Source organism: Neoarius graeffei, chromosome 1 (genome assembly GCF_027579695.1).
Source record: "Neoarius graeffei isolate fNeoGra1 chromosome 1, fNeoGra1.pri, whole genome shotgun sequence".
NCBI classification, from domain to species: Eukaryota; Metazoa; Chordata; class Actinopteri; order Siluriformes; family Ariidae; genus Neoarius; species Neoarius graeffei.
The window spans coordinates 117,284,705-117,305,052 of NC_083569.1; the positions used below are offsets into that span (position 1 = coordinate 117,284,705).

At 41.6% G+C, this 20,348-nt stretch overlaps 1 protein-coding gene across 1 annotated transcript in view; it reads left to right on the top strand.

The window, feature by feature from the left end:
* The window catches only part of LOC132886067 (uncharacterized), a 43,505-nt gene extending 24,527 nt beyond the window's left edge, over positions 1-18,978 (top strand). The window contains 8 exon segments of the mRNA XM_060920620.1: positions 4,127-4,170; positions 15,535-15,673; positions 16,628-17,196; positions 17,303-17,398; positions 17,503-17,736; positions 17,832-17,979; positions 18,152-18,178; positions 18,269-18,978. Of these exon segments, the coding sequence (XP_060776603.1) occupies positions 4,127-4,170; positions 15,535-15,673; positions 16,628-17,196; positions 17,303-17,398; positions 17,503-17,736; positions 17,832-17,979; positions 18,152-18,178; positions 18,269-18,801 (1,790 nt within the window). The 3' untranslated portion in view covers positions 18,802-18,978.
* The last annotated feature ends 1,370 nt before the right edge of the window (positions 18,979-20,348 follow it).

Sequence of the window (20,348 nt, forward strand, 5' to 3'; positions counted from 1 at the left end):
TTACTGATGGTAGCCTTTGTTACTTTGGTCCCAGCTCTCTGCAGGTCATTCACTAGGTCCCCCCGTGTGGTTCTGGGATTTTTGCTCACCGTTCTTGTGATCATTTTGACCACACGGGGTGAGATCTTGGGTGGAGCCCCAGATCGAGGGAGATTATCAGTGGTCTTGTATGTCTTCCATTTTCTAATAATTGCTCCCACAGTTGATTTCTTCACACCAAGCTGCTTACCTATTGCAGATTCAGTCTTCCCAGCCTGGTGCAGGTCTACAATTTTGTTTCTGGTGTCCTTTGACAGCTCTTTGGTCTTGGCCATAGTGGAGTTTGGAGTGGGACTGTTTGAGGTTGTGGACAGGTGTCTTTTATACTGATAATGAGTTCAAACAGGTGCCATTAATACAGGTAACGAGTGGAGGACAGCGGAGCCTCTTAAAGAAGAAGTTACAGGTCTGTGAGAGCCAGAAATCTTGCTTGTTTGTAGGTGACCAAATACTTATTTTACCGAGGAATTTACCAATTAATTCATTAAAAATCCTACAATATGATTTCCTGGATTCTTTCCCCCCATTCTGTCTCTCATAGTTGAAGTGTACCTATGATGAAAATTACAGGCCTCTCTCATCTTTTTAAGTGGGAGAACTTGCACAATTGGTGGCTGACTAAATACTTTTTTGCCCCACTGTATATTACCTTTGAGAGTACCAGTCAAAGATTCGGACACATCTACTCATTCTTAAGGTTTTCTTTATTCTGACTGTTTCTTTATTCTGACAATAACCATCAGAAAGCTAACTAGGCGCAAGGTCAATGTTCGTTCTACATCGACTTCAACCCGCAAAGACCTTGGCAAAGACGAGCCTTCTTCAACTTCTTAACTACCCTGATCATTCCAGATACTGGATAGTATTTGTAGGGTATTTGTTTACAGTAGTACTTCAGCACTTATCACTCTCAGATTCTCTTGGCTACCTAGGCTACATGAACTTATTGTTAGTCACTTTGAATAAAAATCTAGATAAACAGTGGAAAACAAGTCAGGTTTTTGATTGCCATTATCAATGCATTTAGTATAAAGATGCCACACTAATGTTAGTTTACTTCTGTGCTTCTCTGACTGAGCTTTTGCTTCTTGAGCCTATATCACGGTACAGTTGGCTGGTATATGGTTATAGTTATGGTTATGGTATTTAGCAGATGCATTATTAGTAAACCAATACAGTAATACAACCACTCTATTCTGACATAGCTTACCTTCCAGAGGAGAGCTGCTGCATGACTGCAGGATTTCTCGAACCCTGCAATGCAGGAACAGCTGACTGTTTCTATCACTCCACTGGCTCTCATCATTACCCAAGCCAGGTGTTTGGGTTTGTTCGTGCTCTGGCTAGGCTCAACCTCAGCCTTTAAGAAAACAAACTCACCCTCTCTTTTATACATAATTTTGCCAATTTTATTACTGTGTAGATAATTGTATGCCTCTGTGCTTTTGTAGTTCCTTAACTCCTAGCCATCTGCGTGCTCACTAAGAATAAAATAACTGACAATGTCAACATAGCTGAAATCGGGCCACAACTTCGTCATCTATCCATTCTGTGAGGGTGGACGGATGAGGCACTTTGATCATATTATCCCCAGAGCACATCAGAAAATTGGACCAGTGTAACCATCTTTTAGACATCTTTGATTTTACCTACCTAGCACTTAGCATTAGCTACAAACATCAACACAGTGGAGTGGAAGATAGATCCTGGCTTCTGCTGTGATGCAACAATGAATCATGGGAAAGGTCAGAGTTCAGGAAGGTTGTGGATAGGGAATATATGTATGTAAATAAGTATGGTAGAAGAGGTGAAGGTTAAGCACAAATACACTAGAATGAAAAAATATATTTCATGCATATAAATAAACAGCACACCAAAACATGTCCCAAGCTGTAATCATGTCAGTAAACTGTTGCAAATACTTACAAATTCATATTGAATATCATTGAATGAAAACTGTTTCATGAAATTCTTTAAAAAGTTTTAAAAAGTAAATGAACAGATTTATAAATTTGTATTTCCTGTGTGACAGACCATGAGCAGTACTCAGTGTATCTCCACAAAGCTGGCTGACTGAAGGAGACTCAGTGATGCTAAACTGTGAGGTTCCAGACTCCTCCTTTACCAGTCCCCCCAGGATTTCACAGGCCTTTTTTGTGATTGTTGCGGGCTAAAATGTCTGATGTTGTGGGGGGGTTTCCAAAAAATTGCGATGAAAGTTGCGGTGTTTTTTAGGTTTTTGTTGCGATTACATTGTGGGAGGAGGTGAAAGTTGCAAGAAATTGTTGCGATTTTCTCTTTTTGTGATTAAAATTGAGTGATATGTTAAATATTAAGTTATTACTGAAAAACTATTGATTAAAAAACAAAGACACTGAGAAATGGTCCTATAAACAACTTTACCAATATAAAAGATTACCAGGACTACAGAAATGCAGAAAAATAGGCTTTACTTATCCAAATGCACCTGTTGGTTCAAAAGTTAAAGTGCATAGAACCTCACAGCACAACATGAAGTTACCTTAAAATATAATATAAATGCCTCAGCTTTCATGTAAGAAAAAAAAAACTATTAATACTAGTACTGTGTGCAGACAGTCTCTCCTGAAGACTAAATTAAACAATAATTATAAACTAATAAAATAAATGGCTCAGGCTTCATAGAAGGAAAAAAAACAATTTGAACAGAATCTCACAGTATGATGCTGAAGCTGCCTAAACAATGGAAAATAAAATACCATTTTGGCAAAAATGTTGGCATCCATTAATTTATTGTATTAAGTAAAAAAATAATGTAAAGTGCGCACTGTCCTTCACTGTAAACATAACACACTTTCAGTAACAGAATTTAAGCCTATATAAACACTGACTTGCACATGCTGCTTCTCTTGAACAGAAACACAGAAGTAAGCAGTGTTGCCAGATACTGCTGACGTTTTCCAGCCCAAAATATGTTCAAAACCTGCCAAAATGCACTTGAAACCTCCCAACTGGGCAGGAAACTGCCCAATCTGGCAACACTGGAAGTAAGGCGGAAGGTAGTTTGTCAACGTCACCTCAAGACGACGCCAACGATTGGTCAAATTTGCAGGAAAGTTGCAGTGATTGGATATAACTGCAACACCGCCCTGAATTCGCAGGGATTGGTTGAATTTGCAAATCGCAACATCGCGAAATCCTGGAGGGTCTGCTTTACAGTCTAGAATTTCAGCTGGTACACAGTTCTTCCCTACAGTATCTCTATTGTGTATGGAGACTCCTACACTCTCAGTCATGCTGCTCTTAATCACACATGAGTTTATCAGTGCATTGCAGAGAGAGGAGAACCAGCCCATTACACAGATTACAGCAATCAACAGCCACTATGAATCACTGGTGAGAGAAATAACAACAGTGTATGCTGGAAGTGTTGAATACTCTTTTGAAAATGAAACATTAAATTCACACAACCTACTGTATTTCATGAATAGGCAGATTTTCATTTGTATGTAGCACAGCAGACTCAGACAAGTCATGAGGAACTATGTGCTGAAGATTAATAAAATGTGCATCCAAAACATACTCCAAAATTAACCCCAACACCCTGGTGAGAGTGACCTCCTCTGGTGAGGAGAGGAAATGCCCAGATTATTCTCATTCAAATAGCATTGTTTAATTTAATGAGGTATAAATGTGTTCAGTTCAAGTTATATCATGAAAATGCAATCATAATAATGCACATGAATTATAATATTCTGTGTTCAAGGTGAATCTTCTGCAGTTTCTTTGATTATCAATCCTAAAAGAACTCAACACTTTACTAATGACTCTCTCTCACTCAGCTGCGAGGACCAGATCGTGGGACAATACACATACAGTGGCACATTGTCATATTGGTCCTCAAGTTCAGGATCTGCTGCAGGACCTACAAGTAAAATCAGCATTCTCCTTTCTCCATCTGATACTGGAGTATACTGGTGTGAATCTGGATCTGGTGACAAAAGTAATCCTGTCAGCATGACAGTGCATGGTGAGTCTTCATGGCTGTAGAAAATAAATATTAATGCTTTAATCCTTTTTGCTGTAAAGGTGATTTTCTGTGTTCTAGATGGTGATGTGATCCTGGAGAGTCCTGTCCATCCTGTGACTGAGGTACATCCTCTTATTCAGAATCAGAATCACTTTATTAATCCCCGGAGGGAAATTCAAATTTGCAACCAGGCTCCTGAATCAAGGAAGAAGTAAACATGTCTAAAAATAAAAGATAAAATAGTCTTTAAAAAAGAATAAATAAAAATAAAATACATTTAAATAAGTTCAATATCTTAAGTAAAAGCAAAATGAAGTGATTTTATATACAATGATTCCTATATACATATATTGCACCTCAGTTAAGGATACATGGTAAGAAGTGTACCACAGTTATACAGTAGCATTGTACAGCTTGACAGCAACAGGTAGGAATGATTTCCTGTGTCTCTCAGTTGTGCAGCGTGGAAGAATCAGCTGTTTACTGAATGTGCTCCTGTGGCTGATCAGCTCCTCATGTAGAGGGTGGGAAGGACAGTCTAAGATTGTTTGTTTTTATTTTGGACAGTGTCCTCTTCTCCAACACCACTGTCAGAGTCTCCAGTTCCACGCCTACAACATGGCCGGCCTTCCTGATGATCTTATTGAGTCTGTTAGTGTCCTTCACCTTCAAGCCACTGCCCCAGCAGACGACAGCGTACAGGATGGCACTGGCCACCACAGACTCATAGAACATCCGCAACATCATTCGGCAGATGTTGAAGGACCTTAGCCGTCTCAGAAAATAGAGATGGCTCTGGCCCTTTTTGTATACAGTGTCAACATTTTTGGACCAGTCCAGTTTATTGTCCAAGTACACCCCCAGGTACTTATATTCCTCCACCACATCCACACTGACCCCTTGGATGTTAACAGGGTTCACCGGAGCCCTGATTCTCTTCAGATCGATCACCAGTTCTTTCGTCTTTGTCACGTTGAGCTGTAGGTGGTTCTTCCTGCTCCATGTGACAAAGTTGTCCACCACCATCCTGTACTTGCTCTCATCATCACCGGTAATATGTCCGACCACTGCAGAGTCATCAGAAAATTTTTGGAGGTGGCAGGTCTCCATGCAGTAGTTGAAATCAGTGGTGTAGAGAGTGAAAAAGAAAGGACAGTCCCTTGCGGAGCCCCGGTATTGCTGATCACTCTGTCCGACACACAGCCCTGCAAGCGCACGTACTGTGGTCTGCCAGTCAAATAATCTACAATCCAGGACACCAGTACGGCATCCACCTGCATCACTGTCAACTTCTCACCCAGCAGAGCTGGGCGGATGGTGTCAGAAGCACTGGAGAAATAAAAAAACATGATCCTCACAGTGCTGGTTGGCTTATCCAGGTGTCCGTAGACTTTGTTGAGTAGGTAGATGATTGCGTCCTCTACTCCAAGACAGGGCTGGTAGGTGAACTGAAGGGGGTCAAGAAGTGGTTGGACCATAGGCCGGATCTGCTCCAGGATGAATCTCTCCAGGGTCTTCATAATGTGTGATGTCAATGACGCCTGTAGTCTTTGAGGTCACTGGGACACGGCTTCTTCAGTACAGGGACAAGGCATGACATCTTCCACAGCACGGGGACCCTCTGAAGACCCAGGCTCATGTTGAAGACATGCTGAAGTACTCCACTTAGCTGGAGGGCACAGGTCTTCAGGGCCCTGGGGCTAACACCATCCAGGCCTGCTGATTTTCCTGCATGAAGTCTCTTCAGCTGTCTTCTCACTTGCTCCTCACTGATGATCAGTGTGGGGGTGATGGGTGGGGGAGGTGTTTCTTGGGGGGGGTGCTCAGCCAGGGGGTCTGTTGAGGAGGTGCGAGTGAAGTCATGAAATGGGGATGAGGTTGGGCAAGAAGAGGCGGGGGAGGGGAGAGAATGTAAAGTGTGTGGTTGTAGCCATCCCGCAGAAGAGTGGTGGTGGTGGGTTGGGGTCACGCCATCAAATCTGTTAAGTAGATATTCGCCCTTTCCACATTGCCACCCACTCCTTCACTGTTGGTTGGTTTGTAATCAGTGATTGTCTTCATTCCACTCCACACCTCTCTCATGTTGTTCTATTGGAGTTTCCACTCCAATTTCCTCCTGTACTTATTCTTGGCCTCCCTGATCGTTGCTTTCAGTTCACACTGTACTCCTCGCACCTCCTCCTTGTTGCCGGCTCTGAAAGCCCTCTTCTTCTCATTTAAGAGGGCTTTGATGTCCTTCGTTACCCACAGCTTGTTGTTGGGGTAACAGCTGACAGTCCTAGCTGGGACAATGGTGTCCACACAGAAGTTGATGTATCCCGTGATGCACTCTGTGAGCCCATCAATGTCGTCACCATGGGGCTCACACAGTGTCTGCCAGTCTGTCACCTCGAAGCATCCCTGCAGTGTCTCGTTGGCCTCGTCTGTCCATCTCCTCACTATCTTTGATGTGGTGGGCAGTCTCTTCACCAGAGGCACATAGCAGGGGGAGAGATGAATCAGGTTGTGGTCTGACCTGCCCAGTGTGGGGAGGGGGGAAGAGCTGTAAGCCTCTTTAACATTAGCATACAGCAGGTCTATTGTTCTTCCCTCTCTGGTAGGACAGTTTACAAATTGGGTGAAATTGGAAAGTGTTTTGTCGAAATTAACATGATTAAAGTCACCTGAGATAGCAATGAATGCACTCTGGTGTTGAGTCTGTAGCCGGGCTATTGCAGAGTGAATAGTGTCATAAGCAGTGCGCGGGTTTGCAGAGGGGGGGGAACATAAACAGCCACCATGACAACATTGGAAAACTCCCTGGGCAGATAATATGGATGAAGTCCGACAACACACAGTTCAACATCCGGGCTGCAGATGCGCTCCTTCACGGTGATGTGAGCTGGGTTAGACCACCGGTTATTGATAAGAATGGCAAGCCCACCCCCTTTGCGCTTACCGCTCCTGGCATAGTCCTTGTCCGCACGCACCGTGTGAAAGCCCTTGACTGTAGCACTGTCATCAGGAACATCCCTGTGCAGCCATGTCTCCACGAAGCACATTAAACTGCACTCCCGATACTCCGTCTGACTCTGGGCCAGTGCCGTCAGCTCATCCATTTTATTCCCGAGGGACCTCACGTTCCCCATGATGATAGAGGGGACACACAGCTTATAAGGTTTTTCAATAAGCTTCCGTTGTCTCAAAGCTACCCTCTTCCTCCGTAGCTTCTTATTTCCTCTGCATCCTCTGTGTGTTTTCCGCCAAATTTCCGCAGGGATCTCTTCCAGTCTTGTTGCTAGAGCGGCCGGCTTCAGTTCAATCAGCTGGTCCCTGGTGTAAACAATGCGGGCGGTGTGGAGTTGTTGCGTGGCTGCGCTGAAAAAAAAGTTTTGCGACTGCGAGCAAAAACACCAAAACTCTTGCTACCCTCAAAGTGGCTTGATGACAGTGTTACGGTAATGATTAAAAAAAAAAGTTGAGAAAAATAGAGAAAAATGATCAGGAGCATTTGTTGCAGGCTGCACGCAAGCTGGCGCATGCACACTTTATTGCTACACAAAGCCATCAAACCTCCGAGCTGATTTCTATAAAGACGGCACAGTTCTCCAGACACAGACTACAGGAGAGATGATCATCCATAAAGTATCAAAGTCAGATGAAGGTTTCTACCACTGCAACTTGTGAATGATTTATTCATATACAGTAGGCCTGTGTAAAATATGCTACTTGTGCACAAGCTGTTGTTCATGTGTGCACAAGTAAAATCAGATTTATTTATACTGCAGATTGAGCTTAAACATCCATTCAGCATGAATAAAATATCATTATCTTATTCAGCATCAGGTCCATCACATGGAGAAGATCCATTCTCAGCGCTCATACTGATCAGTAACGTTATGACGGCCTCTCCGTACTGTATCTGCTGGCAACCATCATTTTGCTGGTCAAATGGTACAGAGCTTGAGGTAAGAACTCCTTCAGTATGTCTCTGTTTCACAAAACAAGAATACGAACTTAGTTCAGGAAAAATGCTTTCACCTTAGGAAAAGTAATAATTTCACTCAATATTACTACAACCCCGATTCCAAAAAAGTTGGGACAAAGTACAAATTGTAAATAAAAATGGAATGCAATAATTTACAAATCTCAAAAACTGATATTGTATTCACAATAGAACATAGACAACATATCAAATGTCAAAAGTAAGACATTTTGAAATTTCATGCCAAATGTTGGCTCATTTGAAATTTCATGACAGCAACACATCTCAAAAAAGTTGGGACAGGGGCAATAAGAGGCTGGAAAAGTTAAAGGTACAAAAAAGGAACAGCTGGAGGACCAAATTGCAACTCATTAGGTCAATTGGCAATAGGTCATTAACATGACTGGGTATAAAAAGAGCATCTTGGAGTGGCAGCGGCTCTCAGAAGTAAAGATGGGAAGAGGATCACCAATCCCCCTAATTCTGCGCCGACAAATAGTGGAGCAATATCAGAAAGGAGTTCGACAGTGTAAAATTGCAAAGAGTTTGAACATATCATCTACAGTGCATAATATCATCAAAAGATTCAGAAAATCTGGAAGAATCTCTGTGCGTAAGGGTCAAGGCCGGAAAACCATACTGGGTGCCTGTGATCTTCGGGCCCTTAGACGGTGCTGCATCACATACAGGCATGCTTTTGTATTGGAAATCACAAAATGGGCTCAGGAATATTTCCAGAGAACATTATCTGTGAACACAATTCACCGTGCCATCCGCTGTTGCCAGCTAAAACTCTATAGTTCAAAGAAGAAGCCGTATCTAAACGTGATCCACAAGCGCAGACGTCTTCTCTGGGCCAAGGCTCATTTAAAATGGACTGTGGCAAAGTGGAAAACTGTTCTGTGATCAGATGAATCAAAATTTGAAGTTCTTTATGGAAATCAGGGACGCCGTGTCATTCGGATTAAAGAGGAGAAGGACGACCCAAGTTGTTATCAGCGCTCAGTTCAGAAGCCTGCATCTCTGATGGTATGGGGTTGCATTAGTGCGTGTGGCATGGGCAGCTTACACATCTGGAAAGACACCATCAATGCTGAAAGGTATATCCAGGTTCTAGAGCAACATATGCTCCCATCCAGATGACGTCTCTTTCAGGGAAGACCTTGTATTTTCCAACATGACAATGCCAAACCACATACTGCATCAATTACAGCATCATGGCTGCGTAGAAGAAGGGTCCGGGTACTGAACTGGCCAGTCTGCAGTCCAGATCTTTCACCCATAGAAAACATTTGGCGCATCATAAAACGGAAGATGCGACAAAAAAGACCTAAGACAGTTGAGCAACTAGAATCCTACATTAGACAAGAATGGGTTAACATTCCTATCCCTAAACTTGAGCAACTTGTCTCCTCAGTCCCCAGACGTTTGTTGTAAAGAGAAAAGGGGATGTCTCACAGTGGTAAACATGGCCTTGTCCCAACTTTGAGATGTGTTGTTGTCATGAAATTTAAAATCACCCAATTTTTCTCTTTAAATTATACATTTTCTCAGTTTAAACATTTGATATGTCATCTATGTTCTATTCTGAATAAAATATGGAATTTTGAAACTTCCACATCATTGCATTCCGTTTTTATTTACAATTTGTACTTTGTCCCAACTTTTTTGGAATCGGGGTTGTATGTCCCTCCTTATGGTCCTCAGGGCTATGTTGTCTGGAGCTAAATGCTCCCGGCTGGGTCTCCCAAGAAGACTTGGGGCGAATATGTGAAATTCAACTATGATTAGTTCTAAAGTTTAGATTACAACTACATCACATGTACCATGATTACTATTAGGATTACTTGAGCACAATTACAATTACAGCAAATACTCTGCCAAATTCTGTTATGGACAAGTGCTTTTGACCTATTTGGGGACAAATTTGGGCACTTATGAGCAATACTATTCAATGAATCAAATGATGAAAAGAAAGAAAAAACAACCAAGAACAAGAATGTTAGTTTAACTTGCAACATTTATTATAATTTTTCATTATGTATTTTGTCACATATTGTTCTGTCCTCTGTCACACATGATTGACAGGCAGCTAAACTCCTTCCCAATCAACAAGACATGGATTCATAACTTCAGATCGTTGTTTTATTGTCAGAAAGGGTAAAACTGCAAAGGGAGAGATAACATCTTACATGAGATCATTCTAAAAGTAAAGTAAGCAATACAGCTCATTCAAAATAGCTAACGGAGCTCAGCGAGGGCTAGAAATCCTCGTAGCTAACACTTCCCTCATGTTAGAAAGTCATTAAACCGAGTGAAACATTAATCCGCATGAACATGGATTTAGCCTATACAGTATGTTACTTGTTATCACAATAAACTCATCAACTTCAAAAACCCTACCGAAGATGCTGCTACACAGGGCGAAAATCATAAACAGAAGAGGAGAGGCCATAAAACTCATGATGATTACTTTCTCTCAGACTAGCTTGTATAAAACATTCACACCACTAGAGGGAGACAAAAAGACAGGAAGTATTCACAGAACATAACACATATTATTAACATAAAATGTAATGTAAAACTGGCCAGTGTACATTCAAGTGCAAGAGACTATATGTGAAAACACAATTTCTTTCTTCTATTCCTGATGAGCAGATCGGTTGACATGTGCGCTGTTGTGCAGACATAGGAAAAATGACTGAGCAGGGTTGTCCCCCCCCAGAGTTAAAAGTATTTTCCTCAAAATAGTTAATTTTGCTCTATTTTGAGTTTAGAGAGTGAAATTTGGAGTTGGAGTGGGAGCAAAATAACAGAGTAATTGTGTAACAGAGTTGGTTATGGCTCTGAATGGAGTAAAATAGTACAAGAGTTAATTTCAAGACACACTGAATAGAGTCAAATACCAAAATAAAGTCGAATACCAGATAAATGAAGCTGTTGTAAAAATCAGTTTTAGAACTGTTGGAATGTGTGAAAAAACATGACCTTACACATTGTGACTTGATCTGATATTAATAATAATAATAATAATAATAATAATAATAATATGAAGGAAGAATATAGCACCTTTCTCACACCCAAGGTCACTTTACAATTACAAAATAGTTCAACAAAAGGACATAACTCCAGTGGCACAGCTGCCCACAATTCCACCAAAAGGCACATGAAGGTACATCCCACATCGCCTGCACAGCCACCATGATGCCACTGGGCAACATCATTAGGAACACCATGCCATGGGTCCACAAAGTGAGCACAAAAGCACCACCACACATTTGTCTGGACATACAGAATTTCTCTCAGATGTCTTGTTTAAATATTGCTTAAGTTCTCCATAATGACCTTACAATATGTATTCATTTATACCCAAGCTGTAGGTTAGAGAAACCCCCTGAGAGAAATAACTGGACTGTTGCTCAGTGGTCCAAACTCCTCTTTTCAGATGAAAGTAAATTTTGCATTTCCTTTGGAAATCAAGGTCTGAGAGTCTGGAGGAAGAATGGAGAGGCACAGAATCCAAGGTGTTTGAAGTCCAGTGTGAAGTGTCCACAGTCTGTGATGATTTGGGGTGCCATGTCATCGACTGGTGTTGGTCCATTGTGTTTTATCAAGTCCAAAGTCAATACAGCTGTTGACCAGGAGACTTTTGAGCACTTCATGCTTTCATCTGCTGACAAGCTTGAGGGAGATGCTGATTTCTTTTTCCAGCAGGAAGTAGCACCTGCCCACAGTGCCAAAACTCCTACCAAATGGTTTGCTCATCATAATATTACTGTGCTTGATTGGCCAGCCAAGTCATCTGACCTGAACTCCAGACAGAATCTAAGGGCTATTGTCAAGAGGAAGATGGGAACATCCGACCCAAAAATACAGACGAGGTGAAGGCTACAATCAAAGCAACGTGGACTTCAAGAGTGCCTCAGCAGTGCCACAGGCTGATCGGCTCCATGCCACGCCCCACTGATGCAGTAATTCGTGATAAAGGAGCCTCAACCAAGTATTGAGTGTATAAATAAACATACTTTTCAGAAGTTGGACGTTTCTGTTTTGTAAATCCTTTTTTGACTCATCTGAGGAAATACTCTAATAATCTGGGATACTGGATTTCTGATTTTCATGAGCTATAAGTCATCTCATCATCTGTAGCCGCTTTATCCTGTTCTACAGGGTCACAGGCAAGCTGGAGCCTATCCCAGCTGGCTACGGGCGAAAGGCAGGGTACACCCTGGACAAGTCGCCAGGTCATCACAGGGCTAACACATAGACACAGACAACCATTCACACTCACATTCACACCTACGGTCAATTTAGAGTCACCAGTTAACCTAACCTGCATGTCTTTGGACTGTGGGGGAAACCGGAGCACCCAGAGGAAACCCACACGGACAGGGCCGTAACCAGGATTTTTCAAATACCGAGGTCAAGCATGGCTGACAGCACCAAAGGCCCCCCCGGCACAACTTAAATAAATAAATAACAAACCAAGGATAGATTTGGTGGTGGACACATTTATTTTAACAATTCTACAACTGTGGCACCATAATTGTGGTGTTTTATCTGACATAAAAGTAGAAAGGTAGTGAACTCTTGAACTGAGTATACATACCTAAAGTACCAGTTACCTAAAGTATTGGCATTATTTACATTGCAGCATACACATGACAGAAAGGGTGTGAACTGCTGAATTGTAAGCTTTAGTATTACACCTTATAATAATAGTGTGAGTGAGTGTGTGTGTGAGAGAGAGAGTGAGAGAGTTTGTGTGTTATTTGTGGGTGTCTGTATGTGTAGAGACATTCTGAGCAGTAATGTAAAGGCATCAGTCTATCTGGCTGTCTTGAATTGAGATCCATTTGCATGCATTCTCTGAAACACAGTGTTCTCACCATTGCCTGTAATGTAAGTTTGGCTCATAACACATTTACTTCAACAATTCTAAAACTGTGCCATCATAACTGTGGAGTTTTGTCTGACATAAAAGTCAAAACTGAACTGAGTGTATTGCTCAGCTACCTGAAGTATTGGCATTATTTACATTTCATTATCTTAAATTACGTTAGAATGTAGGGCTATTAGTTCTGTGTGAAGACTATGTATTAGAGAGAGTGTGTGAGAGTGTATTATTTGTGTGTGTGTGTCTGTGTGAGTGAGTGAGAGAGAAAGAGTTATGAGAGAAAGAGAGAGAGTTACTCAAACAAGCCCGTTTAGTCAGCCCTGCACAGGGCTGCCTGTGACAATGTAGTTTTGAATGTTTCTCGAAATGCTAACTAAAATGTAATAGGCAATGACAATGAAACGTTTCCCCTTGGAAAGTTGGCATGATACCGCTGAACGGTCTGCCACTGCACTGACAATATTTTCTCACCTTCCTTCCTTCTCTTTCCCTGCTCTTCTGTTGGCTGTCCGAACCTTAATTTAGTTTGTTGTTGCAACGTTTTCATTTTGCAGTTGGGTAAAGCTCTATAATGCGATGTGACTATTAGCTAGGGCTGCACGATTATGGAAAAAATGATAATCACGATTATCTTGATCAAAATTGTAATCACGATTATTAATCACGATTATTCTTGATGTTAGGGAAATCACTTAAATTTTATTTCACTATATTCAAACAAACAATATGAACAGCTTTCAGTGCAGAATGAAATTTAAAAGAGAAATTCTGATTTCCAAATGACAAATAAATGAAATTTATCCAAGAAATTACCAAAGGATGAAGGAACTGAAAACTCAATTGCAACAATTACATAGCATTATACTGAGGCCTACAAGTTTTTAGCTAGAAAGACCAGCTTATCAACATGCTCTGGCTTTAAACATGAGCGAAGGCAAGTCACAACATTGCCTCCAGTGCTAAATAGTCTGTTGTTCCGACATAGTTAGCTTTTCTCTCTCACCTCAATCTGTTACCTACTCTCACGCTATCACCCCTTGAAGATACCACTGCACTGAAGCTCTGCGCACTTGGCTTGCTTGCTTATTTAGGCAGAGTAATGAAACCTTACATGCGTTGGTTCGCCCCCTAATGGTTTGGTGGAGTACTGGTCAAAAAGTGCTTGATCAGATATGCAGCAGAGCTCGCATTTTAAATGGAAATAAATCGCGATTTTCATTTAATTTAATAGTGGCAGCCAAAATCACGATTTTCGATTAAATTCGATTAATTGTGCAGCCCTACTATTAGCCTACGTTAGGTTAGGTAGGCATATGTGATAGAGCGTAGACTACACCCTGCCTGTTTTATCCAAAACCCAACTTCCCCGGCCGACACTAGTATAGGCTACGTCGCATGACGCTGCGTTAGACACGGCAACGATAGAGACAGAGGCTGAGAGATTTCAGATGACATTAGACAAATGTGAATTTTATTGGGGGGAAATACAGATGACGTGGATGTGGACACTGCGTTTTACATTGATCACTGCTCGAATTCAGCGTAGACCAATTTTAAATTTCTGAAAAAAAAAAAAATACCGAGGACATGACCTCGGTGTCCTCAATGGTAGTTACGGCCATGCACGCGGACACAGGGAGAACATGCAAACTCCACACAGAAAGGCCCTCACCGGCCACTGGGCTCGAACCCGGACCTTCTTGCTGGGAGGCGACAGTGCTAACCACTACACCACTGTGCCGCCCGCTATAAGTCCTAATCATCAAAATTAAAACAGACAAAGGCTTGAAATATTTCATTATACCTGTGAGAAATATAGAATATATGAAAGTTTATCTTTTTGAATTAAATTATGAAAGAAGTAAATTTCCCCGTGTACTGTGCGATGTTTTCAGATATATTTAATTCACTGTCATTTTTAAGAACTATGAAGGTAAACTTTAGGGAAAAGCTCTTAAGATGTTGTTAAATTAAATATATTTGTCGGCTGAAATCAGCAGGTAATTTAGGTTTAGTCTTGTAAACTAAAATATTTAACGGTCAAACTGAAGCCAGAGCAGTTTAACAAATAACTGAAGGAAACTAGAACAAAGATTAAAAATTAGTAATGATATAAGATTCACATTTTACAATCTATGTTGTGATATAAACAGTTAATTCCTCTATTTTCAGTCCGAGCGCGGTCTAAATGATTGAATCAGTCCCTGTGCAGCCGAGCTATGTGGCTAACTCACCTGAAGAAGCTGTTTTTACCTCAGAGCAGTGATTTCTGCCTTCACCACAGATACCCGGATGTGAAGGCGCTCTCTGATTGGTCCAAATGTTCCCCGTTACGGAAATGTAGTCCATAAAAGGAAAACACAGGAAGAGCTAGAGGATTTAAAGTTATATATCTCCACATGATCAAAAGACAGGAAAAATAATTCAACTTGTCCAAATATTATTTTAAGCCTCATGAAATGAAACCGTTGAATCGTTTGCGAAGATCACTCTGCCCTTAAAAAAATAAAAAATAAAAAAAATAATAAACCTGATGACGTCACTTTCTCCCACACGTGCATGCTGAGCCGGACTTCCTGTTGTAGTTCAGGTGAAACGAAATTAAAGTGAAAACGTTTCAGAAAGTCCACTACAAATCCTCTGAAACTATTTTTATTCACTGTGAAACTTCTCCAGTGTTTATTTAAGGAACTAAAGCTACAGCAGGTAAATTATAAGGGAGGAGAAAACTGGAAAAACAGGAAAGGAGAGAAAATTAAAGCAGGTAAGGTGTTTTATTTCCTCCATTACTGGTGAATGGTTGTTAAAGTGAGACACTCAGGTGAACAGGGTCGTTTTGTTAAAACAGTAGCTCTCATAATCAGTCTTAGCCAGTTTATTACTGATATGCTTACAAGTATTTTTTGGATTTGAAGTTCATAAAAAATACATAATTTATGCAAATGAGACAAGGCGATTTGAGTATGGATAAATTTGCGTGCATAATACAGACATGGGGAAAAGGTTTGTTGGGCAATAATTTCTTTAATACAAAAATGTGCTGTTTATTTAAAATAATTCTTTTTTTTGTATAAAATGTAAGATGAATCCAAGTGATAGGAATTAACTAAATGAACCTCTCATCTCATCTCATCATCTCTAGCCGCTTTATCCTTCTACAGGGTCGCAGGCAAGCTGGAGCCTATCCCAGCTGACTATGGGCGAAAGGCGGGGTACACCCTGGACAAGTCGCCAGGTCATCACAGGGCTGACACATAGACACAGACAACCATTCACACTCACATTCACACCTACGGTCAATTTAGAGTCACCAGTTAACCTAACCTGCATGTCTTTGGACTGTGGGGGAAACCGGAGCACCCGGAGGAAACCCACGCGGACACAGGGAGAACATGCAAACTCCACACAGAAAGGCCCTCGCCGGCCATGGGGCTCGAACCCAGGACCTTCTTGCCGTGAGGCGACAGCGCTAACCACTACACCACCGTGCCGCCCACTAAATGAACCTTTCCTGAATAAAATAAAATTGTTGCTCATGCCAGAAAACATGTTGGCATGTATACAACTATCATCTGGAGGATGTCTCAGTGATTTTACAAATAAATATATTCTACCAAATATGTTTATGTGCAGCTTTAAAATGTTAAATTTACTGATAGGTTTTTTGCATTTTTACAGTGTCAGATAGTTCTCATAACATCTCAGTCTCTTGTATCAGTCATGGCTTCCTCCAGCAGTTTCCTATCTGAAGACCAGCTCCAGTGCTCCATCTGTCTGAATGTGTTCACGGATCCAGTCACGACTCCATGTGGACACAACTTCTGTAAGATCTGTCTCAACTGGGACAACATTTCACACTGGCAGTGTCCAGTGTGTAAAGAGGATTTCCCCAAAAGACCTGAGCTTTGTGTGAATACATTAATCTCTGGAATGGTTGCTGAGTTTAAGAAATCCAGCAGTGCTGCAGGTCAGGTTCCCTCTAAGACGAAGAAGGTTCTGTGTGACTCCTGCACTGAGGAAAAGCTGGAGGCTCTGAAGTCCTGTCTGCACTGTGGGGTTTCTTTCTGTAAGACTCATCTGATGCTCCATAAAACTACACCCAAACTCATGAAGCACAAACTGATTGATCCTGTGGAGAACCTGGAGGACTACATCTGCCAGAAACATGACAGACCCCTGGAACTGTTCTGTAGAGACGACCAGATGTGTGTGTGTCAGTTCTGTACTGAAGGAGAGCACAAAACTCACAATGCTGTTCCTATAGAGGAGGAGAGTGGAGACAAGAAGGTGAGGGACATTTAGATACATTAACATTTACATATAATTTTTACAACCGACAGTTAATCAAATAGTTTACTGTAATTTGTAACCTTACATTTCTCTTTTTCGTTAGAATCACTTGGGGAAGAAACAGGTGGATTTTCAGAAGATGATTCAAGACCGACTGAGGAAGATTCATGAACTCAAACAATCTGTCGAACTCAATAATGTACTTCTCCCTCATGAAAATAATTAATTACTGTTAAGCCTTGAGTTCTTAATCTAACCCATATGTATAAAAAGTTGATGCAAAATTAATTTTTATCCTGTTAGAAAAACACAGAGAAGGAGAAAGCAGACGCTGTGAAGGTCTTCAGTGCTCTGATGTGCTGCATTGAGAGAAGCCAGGCTGAGCTGCTTAAGGTGATGGAGGAGAAGCAGAAAGCAGCAGAGATGCAGGCTGAAGAGTTCATTAAAGAGCTGGAGCAGGAAATCACTGAGCTGAAGAGGAGAAACACTGAGCTGGAGCAGCTCTCACACACTGAGGATCACCTCCACTTCCTACAGGTCAGAGTCCCTCTGTTTCTCAATAGCAGTGCGGCACATGACTGGACAGCAGTCCCCATGCTGAGGGATTTCTCTTCTCTCCTGCTGTACTGTAGATTTACCCATCACTGTGTAGCCCTGCACACACCCAGGACTGGACTGACATCACAATTAACTCTCATCTGAGTGGGGAGACTCTGAGGAGAGCTCTATCTCAGCTTCAGGAAACTCTCAGTGAGGAAATGGAGAAGATTGATGCACCTGGTCAGTATTTACTGATCTGAAAGACATTTCTTTGGTTGAGACAATTAATTAAAAAACAAAATAAAATTCTCATTCATAAGGATTTGCTGTAATTTACAATAATCAAGTATTTAATCTCACCAAATTAAACTGTAATGGCAAATAATGTTGTCCAAAATTATTTTCCAAACAGAACTGAAGAGAATTCAACAATATGCAGGTTTGTGAGCTCTTATTGATCACATGACTATATCGCTGTTCCATACTGTGTAGTGATAAAACTGATGTTCACTGTGTTTCTGTCTCTCAGTGGATGTGACTCTGGATCCTGATACAGCTCATCCTGAACTCATCCTGTCTGATGATGGGAAACAAGTGAAACATGGAGACAAGAGACAGAATCTCCCTGATAACCCAAAGAGGTTTGATCATTGTCCCTGTGTGCTGGGAAAGGAGGGATTCTCCTCAGGGAGATTTTACTTTGAGGTGCAGGTCAGAGGGAAGACTAAGTGGAATTTAGGAGTGGCCAGTGAGTCCATTAACAGGAAAGGGGAGATTACAGCCAGTCCTGAATATGGACAATGGAGTGTGTGGCTGAGGAATGAGAATGAATATGAGGCTCTGGACTCTCCTTCTGTCCCCATCTTCTTGAAACAGGCTCCTCAGAAGGTGGGGGTGTTTGTGGATTATGAGGAGGGTCTGATCTACTTCTGTGATGCTGATGCAAAATCTCACATCTACTCTTTCACTGGTCAGAATTTCACTGAGAAACTTTATCCATACTTCAGTCCCTGTCTCAATGATGGAGGTAAAAATTCAAAGCCTCTGATTATCACCACTTAAACATTTTTACTTTCACTCTTTTTCCTTCAAAAAAATTGGCAAATCTCAATCTCTTGTGGATTTAATTTGTCTAATTATAACAATGATAAAAATAATCATACAATGAGTAAATTTGATCTGAACTGATTGTGTGCACTTTTGACAATATTGCTGTTATAACAAAGCCCTTAATAAAGAACTGACATTTTATCAGTTTGTGTCCATTATTAACCAACAATAACTTTTTTTTTTTTTTTAATGACCATAACACCCATGACTCTAACGGAAAATTCACATGAACATCACGTTTCACACAGTGAGTTGAATTTTTACATGCAGTGCCTGTGGTTTTATTTTCACGTGATTTTATACCTGAGTTATTTATTTTCCACATATTAGTTCACATCCTTACAAAGATTCCAAGATTGTCAATTCACCATATATTCAGGACATATAGGAGAATCAAAATGCCGTTTTTCTCTCACCTTGTAACAAACTGCAGCAAAAACATGCAAAAAATCACTGCAGCTTCCATACCATGCAGCGATGCAGCCAGTGAGGACACTCTCAATGGTGCCCCTGCAGAATGAGCACATGATGGGGGGTAGGACTTGTGCACTCCTCAGTTTGTGGAGGAAGTAGAGGCGAGTTTGAGCCTTCTTGGCCAGCGATGTGGTGTTATTGGACCAGGAGAGGTCCTCAGCGATGTGCACCCCTAGGAATTTGGTGCTGCTCACCCTCTCCACTGCAGCACCATCGATGGTAGATTGTCACAATGAGGGCATCTTTGCAGAAGAGTGAATGTGGGCACTTGATGATGATGATTTATTATCAAGTGCTGACCCTTCTACCTACCGAGGGAGTTTACATCGATTCTGCTCGTCGCTGTTTACATCCCTCCACTGCTAACACCAATGTTAGGAGCGAGGCACTCTGTGAACTCTACCAGGCCATCAGTGAACAACAGACAGTGCACCCAGACAGATTCCTCATCATAGCAGGTGACTTCAATCATGCAGATTTAAAGGTTTTGCTGCCCAAATTATATCAGGATGTGGACTTTCCAACAAGAGGTGACAACTTACTGGACTTGGTGTACACAACTCACAAAAGAGCTTACAAGGCCTCCCCCACATGGGTCTCTCTGATCACATCACTATCATGCTGAGACCTGCATATAGACCCAGAGTGAGAGCCATCAGACCAACACAAAAGGAGGTATGTGTGTGTGCTTTGAAAGACTGTTTTAGCACTACACACTGGGACATTTTCAAAGAAGCAGCCACTTACAATGACCACATGGACTTGGAGGAATACACTGAGGTCGTCACGTCATACATCGCTAAATGCACTGATGTCACTCACTGCAAAACCATCATTGTTCATGCTAACCAGAAGCCTTGGCTGATAGGAGAGGTTCACAGGCTCCTGCAGGCTCAGGACGCAGCCTTTAGGGCCGGTGACACCACAGGTCTAACAACAGCCAGAGCCAACCTGTCCTGCGGCATCAGGGAGGCAAAACGTCAGTACAGCAATAAAATATCTGGACACTTCAGCAACACCAGAGA